Source organism: the organism of the source record quoted next, unplaced genomic scaffold (genome assembly GCF_019419815.1).
Source record: "Pyrus x bretschneideri cultivar Hongxiangsu unplaced genomic scaffold, Pyrus_bretschneideri_v1 Contig32, whole genome shotgun sequence".
Classification (NCBI taxonomy): Eukaryota; Viridiplantae; Streptophyta; class Magnoliopsida; order Rosales; family Rosaceae; genus Pyrus; species Pyrus x bretschneideri.
In genome coordinates this window covers 4,415,713-4,439,445 of record NW_025999635.1, presented here as the reverse complement: position 1 = coordinate 4,439,445, position 23,733 = coordinate 4,415,713, and the positions used below count along the sequence as shown (strand labels likewise).

At 36.1% G+C, this 23,733-nt stretch overlaps 1 protein-coding gene and 1 pseudogene across 2 annotated transcripts; both read left to right on the top strand.

Annotated features, from left to right (window-relative positions):
* Positions 1-15,229: 15,229 nt before the first annotated feature.
* On the top strand, positions 15,230-18,956 carry LOC103933335 (probable fructokinase-7). Of its 2 annotated transcripts, XM_048590848.1 has the most exons (7): positions 15,235-15,469; positions 16,194-16,438; positions 17,098-17,310; positions 17,408-17,605; positions 17,729-17,869; positions 18,226-18,342; positions 18,592-18,956. In XM_048590848.1, the coding sequence occupies exons 1-7, from the start codon at positions 15,448-15,450 to the stop codon at positions 18,730-18,732; spliced, it is 1,077 nt and encodes a 358-aa protein (XP_048446805.1). In that variant the 5' UTR covers positions 15,235-15,447; the 3' UTR covers positions 18,733-18,956. The 2 variants fall into 2 exon arrangements, with proteins under 2 accessions (XP_048446804.1, XP_048446805.1); XM_048590847.1 differs by lacking the exon at positions 18,592-18,956 and having other exon boundaries at positions 15,230-15,469; positions 18,226-18,578.
* Positions 18,957-19,879: 923 nt separating this feature from the next.
* On the top strand, positions 19,880-22,972 carry LOC103933334 (annotated as a pseudogene).
* The last annotated feature ends 761 nt before the right edge of the window (positions 22,973-23,733 follow it).

Genomic DNA, 23,733 nt, shown 5'->3' with positions numbered 1-23,733 from the left:
AGAACCTATTCAGTTGGAATTACAATGTAATTCGATCCTTCTCTAAAACAATACTCTCAATCACATTACTAGGGTATGGATTTATAATGTCAAACCCCTAATGTGATTATTCCTTCTTATACGATTCATTTGAGACGTATAGGAACGCTTTCCTTTATTACGCTCGATACTTCGGCCGAAGATTCCCGAATCATATCTTAGAGTATTCATCCTCTCTTATCGAAGATTAGAGATTCCTTGTTGCGCATTCACTTGCCTTCATGGCTAAGTGGCTTAACCCCAACGATGCCTTGGACACTCTCGAATGGAATGACTTTAACATAATCAAAGATTAAGTACTTAACCACAAGACAACGAGATGCCTCAGGTCAAAGGATTACTTACATTATTCCAACCATTAGAGTTACTTGCTTGACATGTGAGTAGACCTCCATGCAAGTACTCTCGTTCGATTGTGTTCAGTGAACTCATTCCCTTAATGAGCACCTACATGCTTGTCTTAGTGTCGCTACACGAATGGGATGAGACTTTCCATCCTTCCAATTGAAGCGGACATAGTATGTACCAGTCTATGGATTGTCAGTATCCCTCCGACAATCCTTATGACCAGGAACCTTTTTGGACATGATGGTTATGAGAAGAAGGTCTCTGTAATCTAACATCATTAGGTTACTTCTTCCATCGATCCATTGTCCATGGATTCACTATTTAGGACATATTTCGTTCATTGAGATAGTCCCAATTAGTATCTTTGCCTTCCGATGTATAAGAGTCATATATACATCAATTCATTGTCCTGAAAGGTTTCTTCCAAAGATTGACTTTCAGGGCATATTTCCAACAATCTCCCACTTGCACTAAAGTCAATCACTAGTGTATCTTATACATCCAACAATCTCCTTCTCTTATGCTCGTAGGTTAACTTGGTTATGTATTTAATCGCCTTTTAATTTAAAAGGGATTTACTTATCAAATGTTTCTAAAACATTTTGATGATGTCTCTTTCTTGTGTTCGAATACTTTGATGAGACCTTGATTCCATGGCTTGAGCTATCGCCCCATTACGTCGTAGTATCCTACTAACGACCTTATGGTTTGGATTCAATCATTGGTTCTAAAAGAACCCCTTCCATTCAAAACACCTTTTGAAGCAGTTTCTAAAACAATATATCGATATATATATTTCGTTTGTATACTTTATACAAACTTTGCTCCAACCTTGAGACCATTGTAGTACGATACTAACAATACATTCATATGATTAGTACTTCATCCATTATGAAGTTCCATTTGTTAAAATGGGTTATTTTCACTTTGGTTCGTAACCTAAGTGAATGCACGCTTCCAAAGTCCCACTTTGATGTTCCTTTCTAAAAGGCAATAATACTCTATCAGTTGCTTTGGTTCTGATCCTGGGATATAGTAATATCTTAAAGTGATAACCCATGGTCTTTCACTTTTGGATATCTACTCACAAGTCCATACATGTGTCCCTTTTGTGATTTTATGACACATATGAAAATGATTTTCTATCATATAAGAAAATTTTATGATTTGAACCATGAGGTGACGGATTTGAATTGTCTTGTTGTTAAACTATATGTTGTGACTCATTTTGAAACTATTCCCTTTTGTTTCATCAACTTGTCCATATGCTTTGTTATTAGCTTGTTCTCATAAAAGAGAATGATGGACAACTTCCAACATATAACCATTTTATGCTAGGTTGACGAAACCAACATTCAAAGACTATTCTTTAGAATGTTACACAACATAGATTTTTAACGTTTTGAAGAGCTTGAGTCTTTTAACAATTTAAAATTTCAAACTCTTAATAATAGTCAAATACTATTATTATTTAGACAACTATAAACCAATCATATTCAAGTTTATATTCATTTTAACACCTCCCACTATTTCTTATGACTTTAATGAGAAATGATTTCATACATTCAAAAATGTATAAACGTGGAATGTACGAGTAGAGGACATTGTGTAGTAGCTTTAAAACCTTTCAAGCTCATCTGTTTCAACCTTCATTAAGTTGATGCCTTGTTATTAAGTGATTAAAATCTTTAAACCTTTTATAGATTTAGACACTTCTTTCTTGGTTTTAATCACTAACACACTTAACATTTTAAAACAATTTTAAGAATGCCCAATTAGTTGTTCAAAACTACTAATTGAATCAAGAGTGACCTTGATTATTGTGTTTTAAGTGATAACCCTAGAAAACGTTTTTCTTATTACTTATATCATTATAATGTGATATAAATCTTGTATCTCAACTAGGATACAACAAGACAATATTCAATTCATAACACTACTTTAAGGAAATAATATATTAGAAGGCATTCATCACATTACATTAATATGATAACACAAACATTCACAATGTTTAACTTAAAAGGAATTAGCTCTAAACATTTAGAGACTTATTTAAGTACCTTCAAACATTTAGGCATTAATAGTGGTCTTCCATCATATGAAGCCACATAATAAGTTCTTAACATAATAAGAAAGTTTAAAGACAATCTTTAAATGCCTAAACAAACTTCCCAAGTAGTAAGCAAAATCATGGTGACCGAACCCTTCTTCACTCTTTTATTTGCTTGTTCCTCTTCTACTTAGCTCCTCCACCTATATACATTTATACAAGTGATTAGCACTTTATATCAAATATAAATATTTAGAAGATCTAACAATTAGAATTGAAGATGAGAACATAAACCATACCTTGTGGCTTGTCCTTAAGAGTTGCAAGGTAAAACTTGCAATTCCTCCTCCAATGCCCCTCCTTTCCACAGTGGTGGCAAGTCCCCTTGGGCTCCATTTCCTTTTTCTTTTTCTTCACTCCTCCTTTTGGCTTAGGAGTGGGAGACTTTATCTCCTTCCCCTTTCCTTTGCCATACGGCTTAGGATTGGAAGAGGATGGCTTGTTGTAGGCTACTGCAACAGTCCCTACAACGTTCTCTTTCATAGTCTTCTCAGCAGTTACTAACATGTTTAGTAACTCAGAGAGAGTACTATCTATTTTATTCATATTGTAGTTCATTACGAACTGTGAGAATGAATCAGAAAGAGAAGCCAATATAAAGTCCTGGGCCAATTCCCCGTCAAGTGGAGTACCTAGGTTCTCCAGTTGTTCAATGAATCCTATCATCTTCAGTGCATGTAGATGCACTGGAGCCCCTTTGACCATCTTGGTCTTCACAAGTTCACAAACAGTGTTAAAGCGACGGTTGCGCGTCCCTTCACCATATAACTCCGTAAGATGGAGTATTATGGAAAATGCACTGTCCATGCCCTCGTGCTGTCTCTGTAGCTCCTCATTCATGGAGGCCAACAGATAGCACTTGGCTTGTGTATCATCCTCAACGTGCTTGTCATACTTAGCACGTTCATCCTCTGTGGCCTCAGGGCCAAGAGGTATGTCAGGAAGAGGCTTATCAAGTACGTAAATAATCTTCTCCAACGTTAGGAGAATCTTGACATTACGATACCATGATGGGAAATTGTGCCCCTCTAGGCAATGTTTGTCGAGTATTTTCGCGAATGTGCTTCCAACCATATCTAAATACATAAACAATAAAATAAATTAGTTTGATTGTTGATTAAGTCACACGATTCGGGTCTTTAAACCGAATGACACCACCCACCATTTTTGGCAAATTCCATATCCCTCAAGATGGAATCCGGGAGATTTCAAAGAAAGCTCCTAGCAGGTTATAGGAGGCTCACTATTACCAAGCCCACCTCACGATGATACGATGTTGGCTAGCAAAAATAATAATGAGAGGGTACACTTACCCATTTACAACTCTTGTAATTACCCATCTAGTTTGGCCTCTAGAGAATGTTGCCTCACGATGATACGATGTTGGCATTATTGCACTTAGTTAAGTTATTCCCACCATGCTTAGTTCATGTAGGGGTTCAAGAATAACCTCACGATGATACGATGTTGGCTATCCTCGTTGCCTACACTTACCTCATCATATGTTCATGGACTCCTCCTGAGTGTAAGCATGCACTTTGTACTCCCCCATGATAGGGTGAAGCCGGTGTACAAGTCACAAACGATTGGAGCCCACCACGGTGGAAGGCCTACGAAGAAATGTTCAAAAACATCTCTCGTTTATCAACTTAATATTCGTTTGTTGAGGGATTTTAAGGTCTCATCAATTTTATTTATTTAAACATATTCAAATAAATTGTCCTATTACAACTACTAGTCCAAAGTTAATGAAATTAGTAGCATATGATATCCCCACTATTCGTTTTCATAAAACAAATCAATATCAAAACATTTTTCAAAATATTGGAGATATATATAACTACTAATTGAAATCATTATAGTTTAGTAGCGTATGATACTCCCACTATTTGTTTTGAGAAAAACAAATCAATATCAAAAACGAATTTTTCAAATATTGGAAGTAACTACTACTACTACGGGTTTTGCAATCCTTTGAAATTGGACTTTATAGTTATCTTAGGCTCTTGGATGACCATGGACTTATTGGGTTATTGCAACAACGAGCCAACATTGTTGAATAAGATCTCGGGGAGGTTGTGTCAATTTAATTACGTGCTTTTCAATCCAATTAAAACATTTTCATTGAGCCATTAGAAATGAAAGACAATCATTCATTGCTTATTAGGGCGTTGGACCCATTTAATCTTGAATCTCATGTCAAAACCCTCTTTTAGTTATGTCTCCTTACCAATAGTTAAAGAAACTCTAGTCTAGCACTAGAGGGAATCAACTAACTAAAAGAGATTAAGAAGTAATAAGAATTACAAACCGATTTGTACAAATTCCTACAAATTACATATACTAAGAGGGAGAGATAGATTAATGTCGAAACGTGACAAGGTCCAATTGAAACAGTAATTAAAACACATTCCCAAGGTTCAAACAATTTGATTTTAGCGCCTTATCTCATAGCTCAATTATCGTTTAAGGCATAAGTCCATAGTCACCCATTTACTAATTACTCAATCATATTAAATAATCAAATGGAATGCAACATATAAACAATTAGATTTAGTGCATATGGGCATAATTCAATGATGAGTTTAAACATTAAATAAAATTAAAATCAAACATTTCAATTTTTAAATAGTAGGGGTCTAAATGCAAATATGAAAAAGTTAGGGGTCAAACCATAAATACTAAAAGTAATACCAAACTTTTCATGATTACAAAAGGACCCTCAAGTGGGTAAACCATTGAGGATGGCCGGCCATATTAAGGGGAAGGTGGGTAGGTCTCACCCACCTTGCATTATTTCAACTTAAAGAAGAAAAAATCTTGTTTGCCACTTAGTTTTGTTTTAAGGACTTTAAGAAAAAGAATGATTGAAATATATATCTAGACAATTCTAGGTATTAATTTAAATTTTGGTGTAGGCTATGGATGGTATGTACATCATCCATAACCACAAAACAATGCATGTAAAACCATTTTCACCAAAAACCAAACCATGAACACCAAGAACAAAACCATGAACATATTTTCAAGATTTGTATGTTCTTGGTGATTTTTCAAACCCAAAAAACAAAAGTGACAAGATCACTACTTTCTAGCTTCAAAGTGTGTGTGTGAGGTTCAAAACAAAACACAAACACTAACAAAAAATCCCCATTTAGCCGAACCCCCTTTGAAGAACAAAACCCCAAAATTTTTGTTTCTAAACCCTCTTTTCATTCATGCATCCAAAACATTTTTGCATACATATCTTTCTCAACTATTGATACACCTTTTCAACATTTGAAAAAGACAAAAGATAAACATATTTTGAATGAAAAACAATTTAAACTCAAACTTCATTCATGCATCAAAAACACTTTTCTTGCATATCCTTTTTCAACTTTTGATTTACAATTTTTCAACAATTTGAAAAAACAAAAGATAAACATATTTTGAATGAAGCAATAATATGACATACATAAAATTAAAACCCATATGCATAAAATCTAAAAGGACACATCATACATAAACCTTTGGCTCTGATACCACTTGAAGGGAAAATATGAGATTTATGTGGGATTTCTAGTGACTAGCATGCATATACAATTCAAAATTTATATACGAAAGCAACGGAAGCATGTCATACATTTTATCAAAGCTATAGTCATGCAAATCCCCTTCAAGATGCATAGGTTTATATAAGATGCATCAAAAACAATTTATTGAAGAACAAAGTTTAGGAGTAGTTTTGTACCTCTTGATCTAGATCTAAGACCAAGGATTGACCACCTCCAAGCTCTTTGCTCCTTGAACTCCTTGAGCCTAGCCTCCCTCCTTGCCTCCTCCACTTTGTTGAGAATGAGTGCTCCTAGGTCCTCTTCAAGTTTCCAAAGATATGAAAACCTCTAAAGATCCTCACCCACTTTGTAATGAGAAAGATGAAGGAATTAACCAAAGGGTGATAAGATGATTAGCTAGAATTCCCTTTGGTGGCCGGCCCTTTTTAAGTTTGAGAGAGAATGATTTTATTTTCTTTTGTGTATTATGAACCACCTAACACACTCACACACACTTTCATTATATTATGTTCCTTTTATTTCTTAAAGAAACAAATCAACAATTGACTTACTTTCTCTCCCTTCTCATATGGCCGGCCTATTGTGTTTAATTTGGGCTTTGGGCTTTTAATTATTTCAAGTCATCCAATGCTTGAATAAAAGCCCAATGGGTTTTGGCCCAATGGGCCCGATTAAACCCGAACGTTTCTTTAAGCCCAAAACGATCTTTATCGCTTTTATGATTTCTTTAGACTTTCTAAATTAATCAAAACACTTAATTAATCCAATTAATTATTTCCTTCATCCATTAGTTACTCACTACAAGAGTGTATCGGTGAACAATCTTTTAGGTTCTAATTAGCAAGGCAGTGAGGTGATTGGCACCAATCCAATTGATTATCCAATCACTTAGTGATTTAAAACTTACTTTTAATTCACCTTCCTTTTAATGACTACATTTAATCATCTAGAAGAACTCACAAGCCATGAGTGACATCTAATCATATATCATGGCTACCCAAGCTAATGTAGAAGTTATTCGGAGAACCTATTCAGTTGGAATTACAATGTAATTCGATCCTTCTCTAAAACAATACTCTCAATCACATTACTAGGGTATGGATTTATAATGTCAAACCCCTAATGTGATTATTCCTTCTTATACGATTCATTTGAGACGTATAGGAACGCTTTCCTTTATTACGCTCGATACTTCGGCCGAAGATTCCCGAATCATATCTTAGAGTATTCATCCTCTCTTATCGAAGATTAGAGATTCCTTGTTGCGCATTCACTTGCCTTCATGGCTAAGTGGCTTAACCCCAACGATGCCTTGGACACTCTCGAATGGAATGACTTTAACATAATCAAAGATTAAGTACTTAACCACAAGACAACGAGATGCCTCAGGTCAAAGGATTACTTACATTATTCCAACCATTAGAGTTACTTGCTTGACATGTGAGTAGACCTCCATGCAAGTACTCTCGTTCGATTGTGTTCAGTGAACTCATTCCCTTAATGAGCACCTACATGCTTGTCTTAGTGTCGCTACACGAATGGGATGAGACTTTCCATCCTTCCAATTGAAGCGGACATAGTATGTACCAGTCTATGGATTGTCAGTATCCCTCCGACAATCCTTATGACCAGGAACCTTTTTGGACATGATGGTTATGAGAAGAAGGTCTCTGTAATCTAACATCATTAGGTTACTTCTTCCATCGATCCATTGTCCATGGATTCACTATTTAGGACATATTTCGTTCATTGAGATAGTCCCAATTAGTATCTTTGCCTTCCGATGTATAAGAGTCATATATACATCAATTCATTGTCCTGAAAGGTTTCTTCCAAAGATTGACTTTCAGGGCATATTTCCAACATATATTTCTTTAAATGAGTACATGAGGCGTCATAGGATGATACGTTCGTGTGCTGCAAATAAGTACCTACAACAAGATTTTGTTGCACATTTTTAGGCCAAAAGAACCATGGAGTAGGCGTTTAAGTTTTATGTTGTTAAATGTTTTGTTTAATGTTGTTTAAGTTTGAATAATCCCCCAAGTAATAGTAGGGTGGGGATTGTATTGTTTAAGTTTCATGTTGTTTAATGTTATTTAATTTAAAGAGTACAACAACTCAAGTTTAAAAACTACAACTTAAATATTAAAGACTACAACAACTTCAATTTAAAGACTATAATCATCATCTTCATGCGCCATTGTAGGAGTATAGTCGGATGTAAACAACTTCCGTCGGACCATAATTTCCCTTTTTTCCCTAACCAAATATGCCTTACTCATTGGAGTGTACTTCAAAGTGTTCCTTTGCATGTTCCTATCATCCATCTCTTCTTGTATTTGTTTTGCCCGTTATTCGTGCCTATGCTTCCTTTCTTCCATGGCAAAGGCATTTTGCTCTGCCATTAATCGCAATGAGGACGTCATTTTCTCTCGAAAGGCTAAATCATCATTTACCTTGCCCTTTTACTTCAATTTTCGGGCTTTGTTTTGTCCCGTAGCCCTAGGTATGGAAGATTCACCCGAAAACGAATTTTCTACCCTTATTTCTTGAATGATAGGAGATCCTTGTTCGTCCTCAACTGCATTTGAGGAAACGTTTTTGAACACCAGTGTAGGACCAAATCTTTCTTGAGGTGGATCTTGAAATAACACTCACCCTTTACAAATTTCCCAACAGCTGTGATGACTAAAGAGTTTTTTTCATGTCTTCCATATACAACTCCTCCACTTGGCGTACCTATAAAATATAATTACAAAAATTAAAGAAAATTTATTTATGAAATTAAATATAATATAATTAAATATTTAAAATAACTTGTGAAACACTTACTTCGTTGTAGTAATTGGCTCCGCTTTCATTTCTGCTTTGGGCGTTTAACACTGCTTGATGTCATTTATTCAAACTTGGTTGAAGATGTTTTTTCCATCTTGAAGAACAACTCTCGTGGTTTTAAGGATTCTGTGGAGTGGTGCCTTCGTAGAACTCATAATACTTTTTGGATGTATGAGTCTAAACACATTCACTTGTTTGAAAACTCCCCTTGACACTATTTTTCGAGAACCATCTATAAGCCTTACAAAAAGCTTCATTTTCCTTTCGGGTCCAAGCCCTTCTTTTCATTAAAGATGTGGCCATTTGAAAATTATTGAAAAAATTGAAGGAAATATTATTTGAAGATGTAAGAGAATAGAATGTGAAGAATTGAAATAAAATAAGGTAAGATAATATGGAATAGTGAAAATTATGTGAAAATGTGTAGGAATGACTTAGGCATTTATAAGGAAAAAATTAGAATTTTTTTTTAAAAAAAAATCGTCTGAAAAGTTAATGTTGCATTTGAATTGTTAGGCTGGAAGAGGGTTGGATGGCTGGCTGGATAAGGCAAACTCGCTGGCCTGATTTCAGTTTTTTGGCCCAATGGGGCCTACAAGCCCTTTGGCTTAGCCCTCGGTGGAAGACCGTTTTCATGTCATTTTGAGCTATTTTTAGCCATTTGGTCGGATCGGTTGGAGATGACCTTATTTGATTGGAAATATTAGATAGTGACATTGTCACATCCCCGCCCGGGGGGACCACTTCCCGGGCCCGCTCCACCACAGTAGCACGATATTGTCCGCTTTGGGTCCCGACCATACCCTCACGGTTTTTTTTCTGAGAACTCACACGAGAACTTCCCAATGGGTCACCCATCCTGAGAGTGCTCTCGCGCGCTACTCGCTTAACTTCGGAGTTCCTACGGAACCCGAAACCAGTGAGCTCCCAAAAGGCCTCGTGCTAGGTAGGGATGAGAATATACATTTAAGGATCACTCTCCTGGGCGATGTGGGATGTTACAATCCACCCCCCTTAGGGGCCCGACGTCCTCGTCGGCACACCACGGTCAAGGTTAGGCTCTGATACCAAATTGTCACATCCTCGCCCGGGGAGGACCACTTCCCCGGCTTGCTCCACCACCGTAGCACGATATTGTCTACTTTAGGCCCTGACCATGCCCTCACGGTTTTGTTTCTGAGAACTCACATGAGAACTTCCCAATGGGTCACCCATCTTGGGAGTGCTCTCGCGCCCTACTCGCTTAACTTCGGAGTTCTTACGGAACCCAAAGCCAGTGAGCTTCCAAAAGACCCGTGCTAGGTAGGGATATGAATATACATTTAAGGATCACTTCCCTAAGCGATGTGGGATGTTACAGACATAGTGTAATATGATATGTTGGTTTAGTCACACCCACTCTATTATTAAATTGTGATAATATTATGACTTATTGTGGGTGTACTAATTCCGCTGTAATATAAAACAAACTTGACATCAAATATGAGTTAAAATTATTCACATTGCAAACAAATTCGCTATTCATAAAACAATTTAAAAACTGAAAATTTCGAAACTAAGAAATGATTCCCACTTTGAGATTGAGAAATGTTTTCAAAAGGATACTTTCCCAAGTTCCGTATTTAAAATCGGATTTGTCTTTCAACCAAGGGTATGCATGCTGCCACGAGGATTGTGCTTTTGGATTGGATTTAGTCAGAGACCAAACGGATAAGGACATCGACAAACATAATTCTTGCTTATCTGGCTAATTCGCTACCTGATGAGTTTAATATCCTAACTTGTTATTTGGTTTAAGATGTTGAATATATACCAAGTTTTTTTGTGACTAAATTCAGAATTTATGTTACAGACTGATAAATGTAAATATTAAGACATTCGTGTCCATGAGATTATATTTTAGCCAACAATTTCTCAAACGAAAGCGATAGAATTAACTAACTAAAGTGTTTAAACAAGATGAGTTAGATTTTTGTTGCAGGTAAATCACACGATAGTGGTCACGAAAAACTGAAATGTCTATGTGAATCTTTTTAAATCCCAAAAAAGTGGACTGTTCTGACTTTGTCACCTATCCCCTTTAAACAAAAGTGTTTAAACAAGATGGGTACCAAATGTACCACTGATGGATGGGATGGAGAGCAATATATAACTTTGAAGCATTTTCCACGCTACTAGTTCCAAATAAATAAGAGTGAACTGCCAATTTAATACTTAAATTATCACCTAAGTAAAAATTAAGTCCCTCAACTATTTTTTTCAGAAAAATTAGTCATTGAATTATAAAAGTTTGCCAATTACATCTCTAATATTATATTTGAATCTACTATATTCAATTTTCCGTCAATTTAAGTCACGTTATTTGCATGTGATACACATTGGAGGGTAGATTGTAATTTTACATAAAAAAATAATGTATAGAGTTAACTTTGAAGGGTAAATTAGACGTTAAATTCGCTACATATATGAAATGTTAAGGGTTTATAGGCGAGAAAAGAACAATATTACACTTTAAAGTGTGTCATGTGACTTAAGTTGACAAAAAATGAGATAAAATAGCTTTGAATATAATAGTATGGATAAAATTAACAATTTTAATAAATTTAGAGACTTGTTTTACCTAATAAAAAAAATTATTTAAAAACAATTGTTACTGAAGTGAAAGTTCAAGAACTAAGTCGACGTCCAATAAATAAATATGAAATGTTAGGTTCAAGTCAGATAAGAGGTTGGAACATATGTAATATAAATATATAGGTTCCTAGAATTTCACGTGAATCTCTTCCTCAATAAAATACCATTTCACTTATTTAAGTAAAACGAGTTAAATCATTCGAGTCAGATCGGCGGTTGCACTGATCAGTTGGGTTTGACGAATTCTCGTTTGCAAAGAGGATATCTTGCTGTGTACTTATAGTTTTAACATTAATTTTCTTAAGCATGCAAAACAAATATTTGACGACAAAAAGTTCCCTACAACCAACCTAGTTAAGGATTTTGTTCTAATCAGTTATGACTACAGTATTGATTTTCATAAATTACGAGTTCGATATTAAATTATAAAAATTAATACATCATGTGATCTAATCTAAATATCACACCTCTTAATATATATTATCGTTATTTAACAAATATAATAGAGTAAATTGTAGCAATAGTCCCTTAACTAAAAATTCATTATCATTGGTCTCTCAACTCATCAAAATATGTAGCTATGGTCATTTTCGTCAACTTTGTCAGAATTTTGTCAAAATGAGTTATGTTAGAAGGACCATTGCTACAATTGGGGTCCCTCAAGTCATCAAAACGTGTAGCTATGGTCATTTTCGTCAACTTCATTATAATTTTGTCAAAATGAGTTATGTTTGAATGACCATTGCTACAATTTGATTAAAGTTGATGGACCATTTCTCCAATTGGGTTAAAGTTGAAGAACCATTTCTCCTGTTGAATTAAAGTTGAGGGACCAATGGTAATGAATTTTTAGTTGAGAAACCAATAGTAATAAATTTTTGGTTGAGAGACCATTACTCCAATTAAGTTAAAATTAAGGAACTATTACCACAATTTACTCAGAATAATAATAGAGTTTATTTTAACTCTAGTTTAATACATATATTTTTTTATTCAATAGTATCCAAACACTCCAAATTTAGAGATGCTGGATAGTCACAGTCATAGGATGCTGGCCAGAAATGTCCAACACCTGTGCTCAGTCGGCAAAAGAAGAATAAAAATGTATTCATATGATTTCATGTATGGACAATCGCCCACCTGCCTACCGTGGGAATTCAGATCTTCTTCGGTTCTTGTAATCTGAAGCCGAATTATGTAATTTGGGTCGTTGAGAGAGAGAATCTGGACTCTTAGTTTTTATGAGTTTGCTAATGAGAAAGTAAATTTTGAAATAAATGGTCCAGATTGTTACGTCGGTCGCCTCCCGACTTCGAGCGAGATCCAAGGATCTCGATTCCTACTGTAGTTGTTCGTAAAGTGTTTCATAAAAAAATTCAAAATTTTCTTGGAAAACCAGTTTCCACTCGAACCCTTCAAGACCGACGTGGGCCAAAATTCCATACTAAAATATTAACATTACCATAGCTGGTATTCCAGTGGTAAATGACGGATTAGGAAGCTTCCTTAAAACTAAAAACTGAAGGTTTCGAGTTCGAAATTCGTTGTTGGTGTGGAAGCCATACTTGTGGTTAGGGGAAGACTGAAATGCCTTTATGAGTTTTCCCGTCTCCTGAAAAGGAGTAGATAACTGTGACTTACCACTACTTGTCCCCTTTAAAAAATAATAATAATAAAAATAAAAATATACTACGTACAATGTATAGAAGACAATTATAAGTTAAATTACTTTAATGATAAAACAAATAAATTACTTTAATATTGTTTTTGTAATAGAAGATTGATTTACACGTCGACTAGGCGACTTTAAAATTCTAAAATAGACAATTGGATGGATTTTCTTGTAATTTAATCTATGTGTTCGTCTAGAAATAGACCAACAATTTATTTTGTGGTCATAAAATATGAACGCGAGTTCATATATAAGTTGATATGTAGTGATACTTTTTTTTGTTGTTGGAAGATATGTAGTGGTCCTAAACTTTGAAAAGATACCGTCCAGAAAAGTGGTTCAATGATTTTATTTATTTATTTATTTTTAGGTTTGATTTTGTGCATAATGAGTTTGATATTAATTTATATTATCTGATTATTATGTGATTTAACCTAAATCTTATGTCATTAGTGTAAATATATTATTGTATAAAAATAAACTTTAAAAGAGAAAAAATATCGACATAGATGAATTGATTAGAGTTGTGTGCTCACCATCTGCACTGAAATTCGAAAATTCTCCCCTTAATTTAAAATTACAAGCTCAATAAAATATAAAAACTCTAAAGATGAGAAAATAATATACATTTCAATCAATTCATGCATGAATTGATAGATTAGAGTATTTTCAAATAAGATGTCAAAATGCCCACATAAATTATAACAGTAATAAAACACTACATTAATATTCTCCAACTGAAATGCCAATTCCAATGTGGCGCTGACATAAATTGGCAGCAAAGAGGTTGCTGTCAAATTTGACAGCAGCTTCAAATATTTTTTTTATAGTAAAGGCTGAAACTGAAGGCAAATGAAGAAAGGTTAAGATCCTTTCCGGATCTTAACAGTCCAGATCCTTTCCGGATCTTAACAGTCCAGATCCCTGCGGATCAACCAGAAAGCAGCAGCCCCACTGCACACTACGTCGTCGCTTTGTTCCCCATCTTCCCATCTGCCGGAGATCCATTTGTTTGACATGAATTTGGGCTTGGGCATCGACTTGGCTCAATGGATCTCAATTCGGCACGGTTTCTGAAGAAGCAGCGGGACATCGACTTGGCTCAATGGGCATCGACTGGACGACGATCTTCGCCGGAGAAACAGTCGGGCATCTCCGCGAGACGTCGTTGACCCCGTTTGTTTGATTGTATTAGTGTCGGGTTTGAATTGTTAGTGAGGGACTTGCGGGAAGGAAGCCTTTCTTGGTGAGGTTGCATTTGATTTTATCAGCGTTAGGTTCGAATTGAGTGTGAGGGACTTGCGGGAGGGAAGCTTGCAGAGCTTCCATGGCTGAAGGTGTGAAGTGAAGAAATCCAGGGGTTTTGAAAGATGTTAAAATGGGTAATAAAATAATAGTTTAATAAAATAAAAGAAAAAAAATATATAATATTATATTAAATTTGACATACCGGTAGAGAGAAAAAATTTTAAAAATGTCAAAATATCACATAGGATGTCAAATTTAAATTTTATGTTTAAATTTTGACATCTCCTTTGGAGATGCTCTTAGAGTTACATGCTCTTTATTTGGCCCCAAATTTGAATTTTCTTGTATTTTAAATTATACTATAAACTATTATTTGTTTTCTTGTAAAAAATAATAGTACAAAATTAAATAAAATTAAAAAAACTCAAGGTTTAAAAAACCTATCACTAGTGATATTTTTTTTAACAAAAAATATTATCTACACTAAAGGAGTGGAAGAGTGGGTTAAGTTTCACAATAGACTAGCAATAATGTAGTTCAAATTTATTTTTAACGAGATTCGAACGTAAAATCTCTCATTGAAAAGAAATATAATTAAATCGTAGTACCAAATGATACTACTAATGATATTTTAACATGTGAATTAATTATACTGCACGCTTAATATTCAATACCACACAATAATTATACAGAAAAGACAGGCAAGATTTAGGCAAGACAAGTAAGAATAAGCCGTGTATATGATACGTTGTATAAAATCTAAAAATTGCCAGATTCCATATACCTTTGTTTGCTTTCTTTCTTTAAATAGCTTTTGATTTGTGAGTCCCCGACGACTACAAGATCGCATATTTACCCCCCAATTAAAGCTCATCCTGTAACTACAACTACACTGCACCAACACCAAAGACTCTCTCTCTCTCTCTCTCTCTATCTCTCCATTTCTTTTTGCATACTCTGCTCTCTTGTTGAACTTCAATCTCTGCAATTCCATTCCTGCCATGGCTAATATTCTCGCCCCAGGTTCGTTTAATCTTCCTTCCATGTTTTGATTATATATGATGTTTATGATCATGTTGGTACGTCCTGATTAAAATTGGGATTGCGATCCGTTTAGTATTTATATTAGGAGATTTCACATCTGGGTTCTTCGGGTTACTTTTGTTAGCTTAAAGATTGCAGATTTGCAGAAAAGATTGATGATTTCTGAATTCTTGGGCATTTCTTTGTATTGGGTTTCTGTATTTTTTATCCATCTTCCGCAGCAATCAATCTTTTTTCTTTACGTTTTTTATCGAATCCGTTTTTTTTGAAGTTTGCTTCGTATGGATTCACCGTGTATTTACACTGCGCATGTGTTTGGTAGTTGATCTGTGATCTGTTTGAAAAATCACATTTAAACAATAAAGAATTAGTCGGGTAACAGATGCTTTGTAAAGATGAACAATTTTTGTTTACTAAACATGCAGTTTTCGAGTTTCCGAATCACTTAATCTGTAGTTTAGTTTTACAGAATTGGATAAAAGAAGGTGAATTGATTCTAACATAGTCCCACTTGGAGCAACTGTGTGATTTTTAGCTTGCAGTATTGTTTTATTAATCGCATAGACGATAAGATAGTTTTTGTATTAATTAACTTTAAACATATTCCATGGCGGACTAGTACATATGCAACATCGTGGCGTGCATATAGCTTGTTGAACTTCTTTGCGGTTTGATTAATACTTCTTAAATGATGTGACTTCAGCTCTGGACAAAAAATTGGTTTTGCGTGAAGATTCTAAAGATGAATCATCGGATAAAAAAGGAGGGTCACAAGATGACAAGTCCCTGGTTGTTTGCTTCGGGGAAATGCTAATCGACTTTGTGCCCACAGTTAGTGGAGTTTCACTTGCTGAAGCATCTGCTTTTAAAAAAGCTCCTGGTGGTGCTCCTGCTAATGTCGCTGTTGGTGTTGCAAGACTGGGTGGTTCAGCAGGTTTCATAGGCAAGGTGAACTAGATTGTGTCCTCTTTTTTCTGGATGCTAGTTTCTAAGATAGTTTTAGGGTGGTGCTATCCACACAGCCCTCTCAATTTTCGGCCGGATTGAACGAATTGAGGAGGATCTAAAATTAACAGGTGGTGTGTGGATAGGACCACCCTAGTTTTATTGCTTTCTTCATTTGGCCTTCGTCTTTCTACCTGGGATTTCTGTTATGAAGAAGGATTTCTCTAGTAACATTTTGTTCCACATGTGTAAGATACGAAACATAGAAGGACGCATTCAACCTTTTTTACTGAAACTTCCCAACGGTTCAACTCTATGTTGACTTTGTTGAGCATGACGTGGTTCAAATATGCATCTTTCTCACATTTTGGATGTACCCCATTTCACAATCTCCAGAAATGTAAATCGAACAATATTTTCTCTCAGTTTCGGGGGACCTCTTTTACATCTGATATTTGCATTCGGAGTCCTCATTAGTTTTAAATTATATTTTGAACTAACTTCCTTCTCAAATCTGATAAGGACTGTATCTTCTTATGGAACCTAAGGGCTTTTAGTGGCTCCTGACATTGCATAGTCTTAAAGCTTCCAAAGTTTTCTTTTGAAGGGATATTTTAATGTGGGAGGCTCCTTGATTTAACTTATAAAAACTTGCGTTACAGGTAGGCGATGATGAATTTGGATACATGTTGTCTGACATTCTAAAACAAAACAATGTTGACAATTCTGGCGTTCGATTTGACCCCAATGCAAGAACTGCATTGGCTTTTGTTACACTCAGAGCTGACGGAGAGCGTGAATTCCTGTTTTTCCGTCATCCAAGTGCTGATATGCTTCTACGTGAATCAGAGCTTGACATAAATCTAATTAAGAAGGTGTGGCTTTCTTTTTCAATTTAATTGCAAAACAGTGCACACAAAATATGAAGCTTACCCATTTGTTGGAAACTGATTCAGATAATATTGACTGCAGGCAAAGATCTTCCATTATGGTTCAATTAGTTTGATTGATGAACCATGCAGGTCAACCCATCTAGCTGCTATGAAAATTGCCAAGGAGTCTGGTTGCATCCTTTCTTATGACCCAAATTTAAGATTGCCGTTGTGGCCGTCGGAAGATGCTGCACGGAAAGGCATAATGAGTATATGGGATCAAGCAGATATAATCAAGGTATGGTACCTGAAAATACAAAATTCATGTACGGAAGTTATTAGCTGTTGCGTAGTTGTAAATTTTCTGTTTGTATCTTTATCCTTGGTTCTCATCAGGTGTTTTCGTATGTCAAACTTGCAGATAAGCGAGGATGAAATTAGATTCCTGACTGGTGGTGATGATCCTTATGATGATAATGTGGTGTTAACGAAGCTTTTTCATCCCAATCTTAGACTGTTGGTAGTAACTGAGGGTTCAGAGGGTTGCAGATATTACACTCAGGTAGGTTTCTCATTTTTTTTTTCAGCATCTTTTGTCTCTTGTGGTAAAGAACTCACTTATCATCTTCTCGACTAAAATGGGTCGTTTTTAGAACAATCTTGTCATTGTCCCTTCTGCGTCATATAAGATAGCAACTGTAAAAGTTTGTCATCATATTGTTCTTTTATTTATTGGAATAAATGGGAACATTTACAAAGTCAGCGGTGTCAATACCACGCCATGATTTTATTGTTCAAGAGGCATCTATATTTTTGTTGAAGAAAATCAATTGAACACTCTGAATGTGATTTGCCTTTTAACTTCTCTATCAAAATGATTGATTATGAGAAAATTGACATCAACTAAATTTCTGTCAGAAATTTCACGGCCGGGTTGGTGGTGTTAAAGTTAAAGCTGTTGACACAACTGGTGCTGGTGATGCATTCGTCAGTGGGGTACTGGACAGCATAGCTTCTAACTTGAGTCTTTTTCAGGTAAGCATAGTTCTTCCCGGGATTGAGAAAAATCCATCCATGCATCTTCCGGTAGATTATTTTCCTAGTCACTCGAATTTGAATCTCATTCAGTCCTTGTATCGAAAATGTTCTGTTCAGAAGATTACAAAATTCTGTTTCCTCTAACAGAAAAAGAAACAATGTAATATTGTTCTTGTACGTAGTCTAGACTGTTGTATGTCTTCATTTTCGATCATCTACCAGCTTCTGTATAAATTTCCCGTGCAGGATGAGAAGGGGCTACGAGAAGCTCTACTCTTCGCAAATGCATGCGGTGCGCTCACAGTAACAGAAAGAGGAGCCATTCCTGCAATGCCGACGAGAGAAGCGGTGCTCCAGTGCTTAAAGCAGGCTGCTGAGAAAAACTAGACGACAATAGTCGGAATTCATGTATCAATCGTAGTGTAATTTGAGTGTTAATCTGAGTTTCTTTGCTGAGATACCATTGAGCTTGTTGCTCCTGGAGACCTCCCTGCTATATATTTTCGATTCAACCCCACCCTTCGGTTTATCTCGGAGGTGTCTGTGTCGTAGGGTACTGGTGGTTACTATGTAAACCACTGCCAATAAAAAATTTCAAGTTCAAATTGTCAGCATCGTAGCATTTCTGAGTGAACTTTTTGTTGCATACAATTCTTCTTTTCGTTTCTTAATATTGGGATGCCGGAAATTAAACACTCCTCGGTACAAGGGTGAATGCTCTAAATGTGTTGCGATGATAATGCTTTGCTTCACTTTTGCCGTAGCCAGATGACGAATTTTTTCTTGCAAAACAAGAGCCAATTTGTTTCATTTAGTTCTTAAGATTGACATAACTCTTATCTTTGGTGCATTAGATTTAAAATCGATAGAAGTGGTCTATGAGTTTGTCTATCGTCAATCATTTTGATTGTGGACAAACTCAGGGACCCTTCTATCAATTTCAAATTTTAGGGACTAAAGTAATCTCATGAACTACTTTGACTAAAATGTCATATTTTATGTTGTTTACTCGAGATTTCACATTTTCCTTAATTTTCTCAATTTAATCTAATTCGTCAGTTGAATTAAAGAGATTTGCCTCATCTGACAGGTTGGACTAACGTTATCGCAATGCAACTACAAGAACGATGGCGAAAATCCGAGTAAAAAATATTAGTGGAACTTAATCGATGTTAGTTGTGCACAAATTAGTTGGACTTTATAACCACCAAGTCAACGCATGTGATGTCGGCAGCAGCACATGATCTACCTACAATATCCAACGATCCACGGACGATGAAGTGGATCCAGATCACAGGGGCAGTTTAGACATTACATTTAATCTCGCGGGAATTGTGACCCGCACGTCCGAAACGACCTGAACCCGAACAATAATAAGCGCGCCGTATTAATCAATCAAAATCAAACAGTAATTAAGGAAATAAATAATCCAAATAAAAAGGATAATCACGTTTTTTGAAGAGAAAAGGAAGAAGAAAATGAGAGTTTGAATCAGAAGCCATTTGCTTTGGCTTGGGTTGCTCTTCTGATTCAAATTCCAGTTGAAAAAATGGCGTCGAATTCGAATTTGAATCCGTCGCTGCAGCCTGAGATCGGACCCGACTGGCCTTGCTCGCGAGGCTTCTGTCATCATCAACACTGAGAAGGTCTTTCTTTCTCTCCTCTCTCTCTCTCCCCCTCTAAATTTCTTGGTAATTTGTTGAATGTGTGTTGGTTGTGGCTTTTTTGTTGTTGCAGATAATCGAGAACGAACAGCTTCAATTAAGAAAGTAAGTGTATTTGATTTCAATGTACTGTATAATGATCGTTTTAGGGAATTATTATTGCTTTAATTGTGTGTTTAATCAGTAATGCAGTGAAATAGGGTTGCTGTAATCTATGAAATGAATCAGATGATCATTGAATTTTGAGTTTTGGTGATGTTTAGAAATGCAAATTGTTTGATGAACTAGCATCCGAGAAATCTGAGTACTTTAGGTATAAATTGCAAGTTAAGAGAGATTTATTGGTTTAGTACATTAATTGGATACAGCGGCAATGTGGAAGTGTTTGGTAATCGATTCGAGGATTTTACAAGTTGTGGTCAAGAGGCGTAGGAACTAGGAAGTCAACATATTGAAAATTGGAAGCTTTCTTCGATTATCTTTGGTCATTCGGGTTCACATGTTTTCGAGCCTCGAAAAGGGAAATGTAGTAGTGTTTGGTAATGCATACTTAGAGTTGGGGAGCTTGGGGAAAAGTTGAGTTTTGGATTCTGTCGTCTTTTATTCTTATACTTTAGTGCTTCTCGAGCTTGTTTGATTAGGCATTGCCTTACTGTAAGTGTCCTTGTTCAGTAAGATTCGGTGATTTATGATTTGAGACAATTGATTCGTTCAGATATATTGAAGAAAACTATTCTAAAATTCGTGATGTTGAACGAGAGCTGGCACAGTTGTCAATGGAGATGAAACTCACAGCTGGGCCAAAAAAATCAGGTTGCTGCATTATCATTGTTAGTTACTCTCGTTCTTTGATTTTATGATTTTTCCTCTTTTTTTGTATAACTGTCGATTGATTGCTTTTTTGCCTTTTACTTTGTGTGTATGGTGCATCTTTTGAAGCCCTTGAACATTTGAGGAAGAAAATAGAGATGTCAACGGAGAAAATTCATGCCGCCAAGCTGAAGGAAGAACAAGCACGAAAGGTTCGTCCCTTTTAATTATAGAAACGGATTTTCTTTATCCTTACATTGTAAAGTTCTGTTTGACATTCATAAATATTGAACAAAACTCTTTGCCTGTTTCCCAAGTGCTCACGAAAATTAGTACCATTTTCATTCTGCTTGGCCAAGATGACCTCGGATATTTAAAGCTCAAAGTTTTCAAATAAATTTGTCAATTTTTGTCTGATTATTGGTAAGCATATGATTGTATTGGGTGATGTGGTGGAGTTTCAAGTTGAAAAGTAAGCTTGTTAACTATTTAGACCTACCAAACATATTTTGTCAGGGATGGATGAAGACACATAATCAAGATTCATCGCAAAAATGGATAGAGATTGATGCCTGTATACACAGCCGAATATGGTTGGGTAAAATCATTTTAATTAGTGCATGAATGTTGTTCCTTATGTAGTCTGATAGCAGTTTGTTTTGATGTATTTCAGGTGTGGGAAGCAGCATTACAGGCTGTAAAGGACGAGGAAGCTATCAAGCAGCAGCTATGTGAAGACTTAAACCAACTGGTATATTTCTTTGTTACATGTGTCCTTGAGGAGGTTACAGACTTGACAAACTGTTTTGACACTATTGTTTCAACAGGTGCAAGAAAGCAGCAGTTCTCAGTTTACGAGACTGGAGGAGTTGAAAAGACGACTTGAAGCTATGAACCCAAGCAGATCATCAGCTTCCGTTTCTCATGTAAGTTCCCATTTTATTTACGACGATTATATTTAGAACATCTTGAACGGGTTGGATGGCATTGCAATCTGATATTAGTTATATTAGTTGGCGTAGATTTCATGGTTTTTAAGAATCAACTATTATACCACAGTTTACTCATGGCCCTCGTGTGTGCGTGTGTGTGTGTGTAATTCATCAGTATTCAAGGTAGTATTGCATCAGGCCTGTTTATCAGATGAAGAAAAGGTTATTTTCATTACGGTTTGAAAGATACCACATAGGAATCTAGGATATTACATTGGAAGTTTGGAGTAGATTTCATTAGAATCATTACTTCCACTCTCATGCCTTGAAATGGTTTGTCAGTAGACGTTCCCACACCAGTTTTTTCTTCCTTCTTCCAGCGGTACTATGGCTCCTTTTTCTATCCCTGCATTGTTTGAGCGAGGGTGATTAACCGCCATCCCTTACAATCGACCTGCAAAACAAGCACTTAGAGGCAATGACGAAATGAAAAAAAATTAAGAATCACCTCTATATAGCAAGATTGATCTTACATCCACACATCTAGCACAGGGTGTTCTGGCTCTCAAACGGTAAGATTTGAAGACTTATCCCCGGAAAGGAGAAGAGGATGGCCCCCGGGGGTGGTCAAGGGAGAGGACAAGCCTGGTAAGGAATTATTGTTTGGCCCGTTAGGAGAAACATTAAACCGCTTCTTTCCATGAACTATTACATGCAAGAAGCTACTCATACTTTTCGAATATCTTATACTTGGCAGCCAACTTGGGTAATTTTCAAATGCTTATATATGTATATCATAAAATTTAGTATGAAAATGTTAGTAGTTTGAGCTTGGAACTGTGTTTAGGATGAGAAATCAATGGGTCCAGATGCTCCTACAGTTCCGGGATCAAAAGAATCAGGTGGAGTCGCTCAAAACATCCCTAATCCAGGAAATGGTGGAAATGTTTCGGTCGTGAACAGGCACAATCAACAACCTCCGGTTGAGGGAGAAGGAAGGGGAAAGAAGAAAAGTCAGTTCCACGGAAGAGGGAAGGGACTTGGAGCTGTGTCCAAGGGTAGAGGACCTCCTCCGCCGGGATGGACAGGGGCAGGGTTTGATGCTTAGGAGTGTTATTCTCATTCAATTACTGGATATATTCTTTCGTCCATCTTTCTCCCTTGTATTCTTCAATTGTCTCTAGCATTTGATATGAGAAATGCAAGCTGACCTTTCTGACTTCTCGTTGCTTCATCGCACCCGTGTATATTACCAATATCGAGCAAGAATCAATCACGTAGACGTTAATTGTTCGTCTCTAAGCTAGACTAAGAAGAGGGGAGAATTTGAACCTTGAACGCAGTAGGTTAGACAATCCATCCCTTGTGATGAGTGATAATTTAGTTTGATTGAAGTAAGAGTTATACTTTTGACCAGTCACTCGTTTAGGACATTCAAGTCTCTTCACATGTGTGGAGGGTTATAATATATGTGAGTTAGGCGTTAATTACACATCTATTTTTATCTTCTATACAATCTTCTTAACTTTTGTCAATTGATTTTCTTCAATTTATTTGATCCGACGACTGAAAATTCATCTAACAAATGAGGGTAAACAACTTTTGAAATTATACTTAAATCTGACTGAGATTAATTTTTTCTACAAAAACACTTGGATCCTCTCCGAGGCAATACCTCGGGATCCTCCTGACCGGACAACACGGGCCGTTGGATTTTGATCCAACAACTACAAACAGGAGGATCCCTCTAAAAGTTATAATAATTGTAGCCATTGGATCAAAATCCAACGGTCTGTGTTGTCCTGATCATAAGGATCCCGAGGCATTGCCTCGGAGAGGATCCAATTCCAAAAAAAAAAACTTGTGTATAGGTGCCTAAGCCACGTTATTTTTGTAACATTTCCCTCAAAAGTATAGGACTGATTGTAGTTAGATTCCATCCAAACCACACGTAATCTTACTCGGTGTGAGGGTTGCCGTAA

Excerpts from the sequence above, each read along its gene's own strand:
- LOC103933335 (XM_048590847.1), top strand. The coding sequence starts at position 15,448 with ATGGCTAATATTCTCGCCCCAG. Across the intron at positions 15,470-16,193 it reads GGCTAATATTCTCGCCCCAG|CTCTGGACAAAAAATTGGTT; the intron begins GTTCGTTTAATC and ends ATGTGACTTCAG. Across the intron at positions 16,439-17,097 it reads CAGCAGGTTTCATAGGCAAG|GTAGGCGATGATGAATTTGG; the intron begins GTGAACTAGATT and ends CTTGCGTTACAG.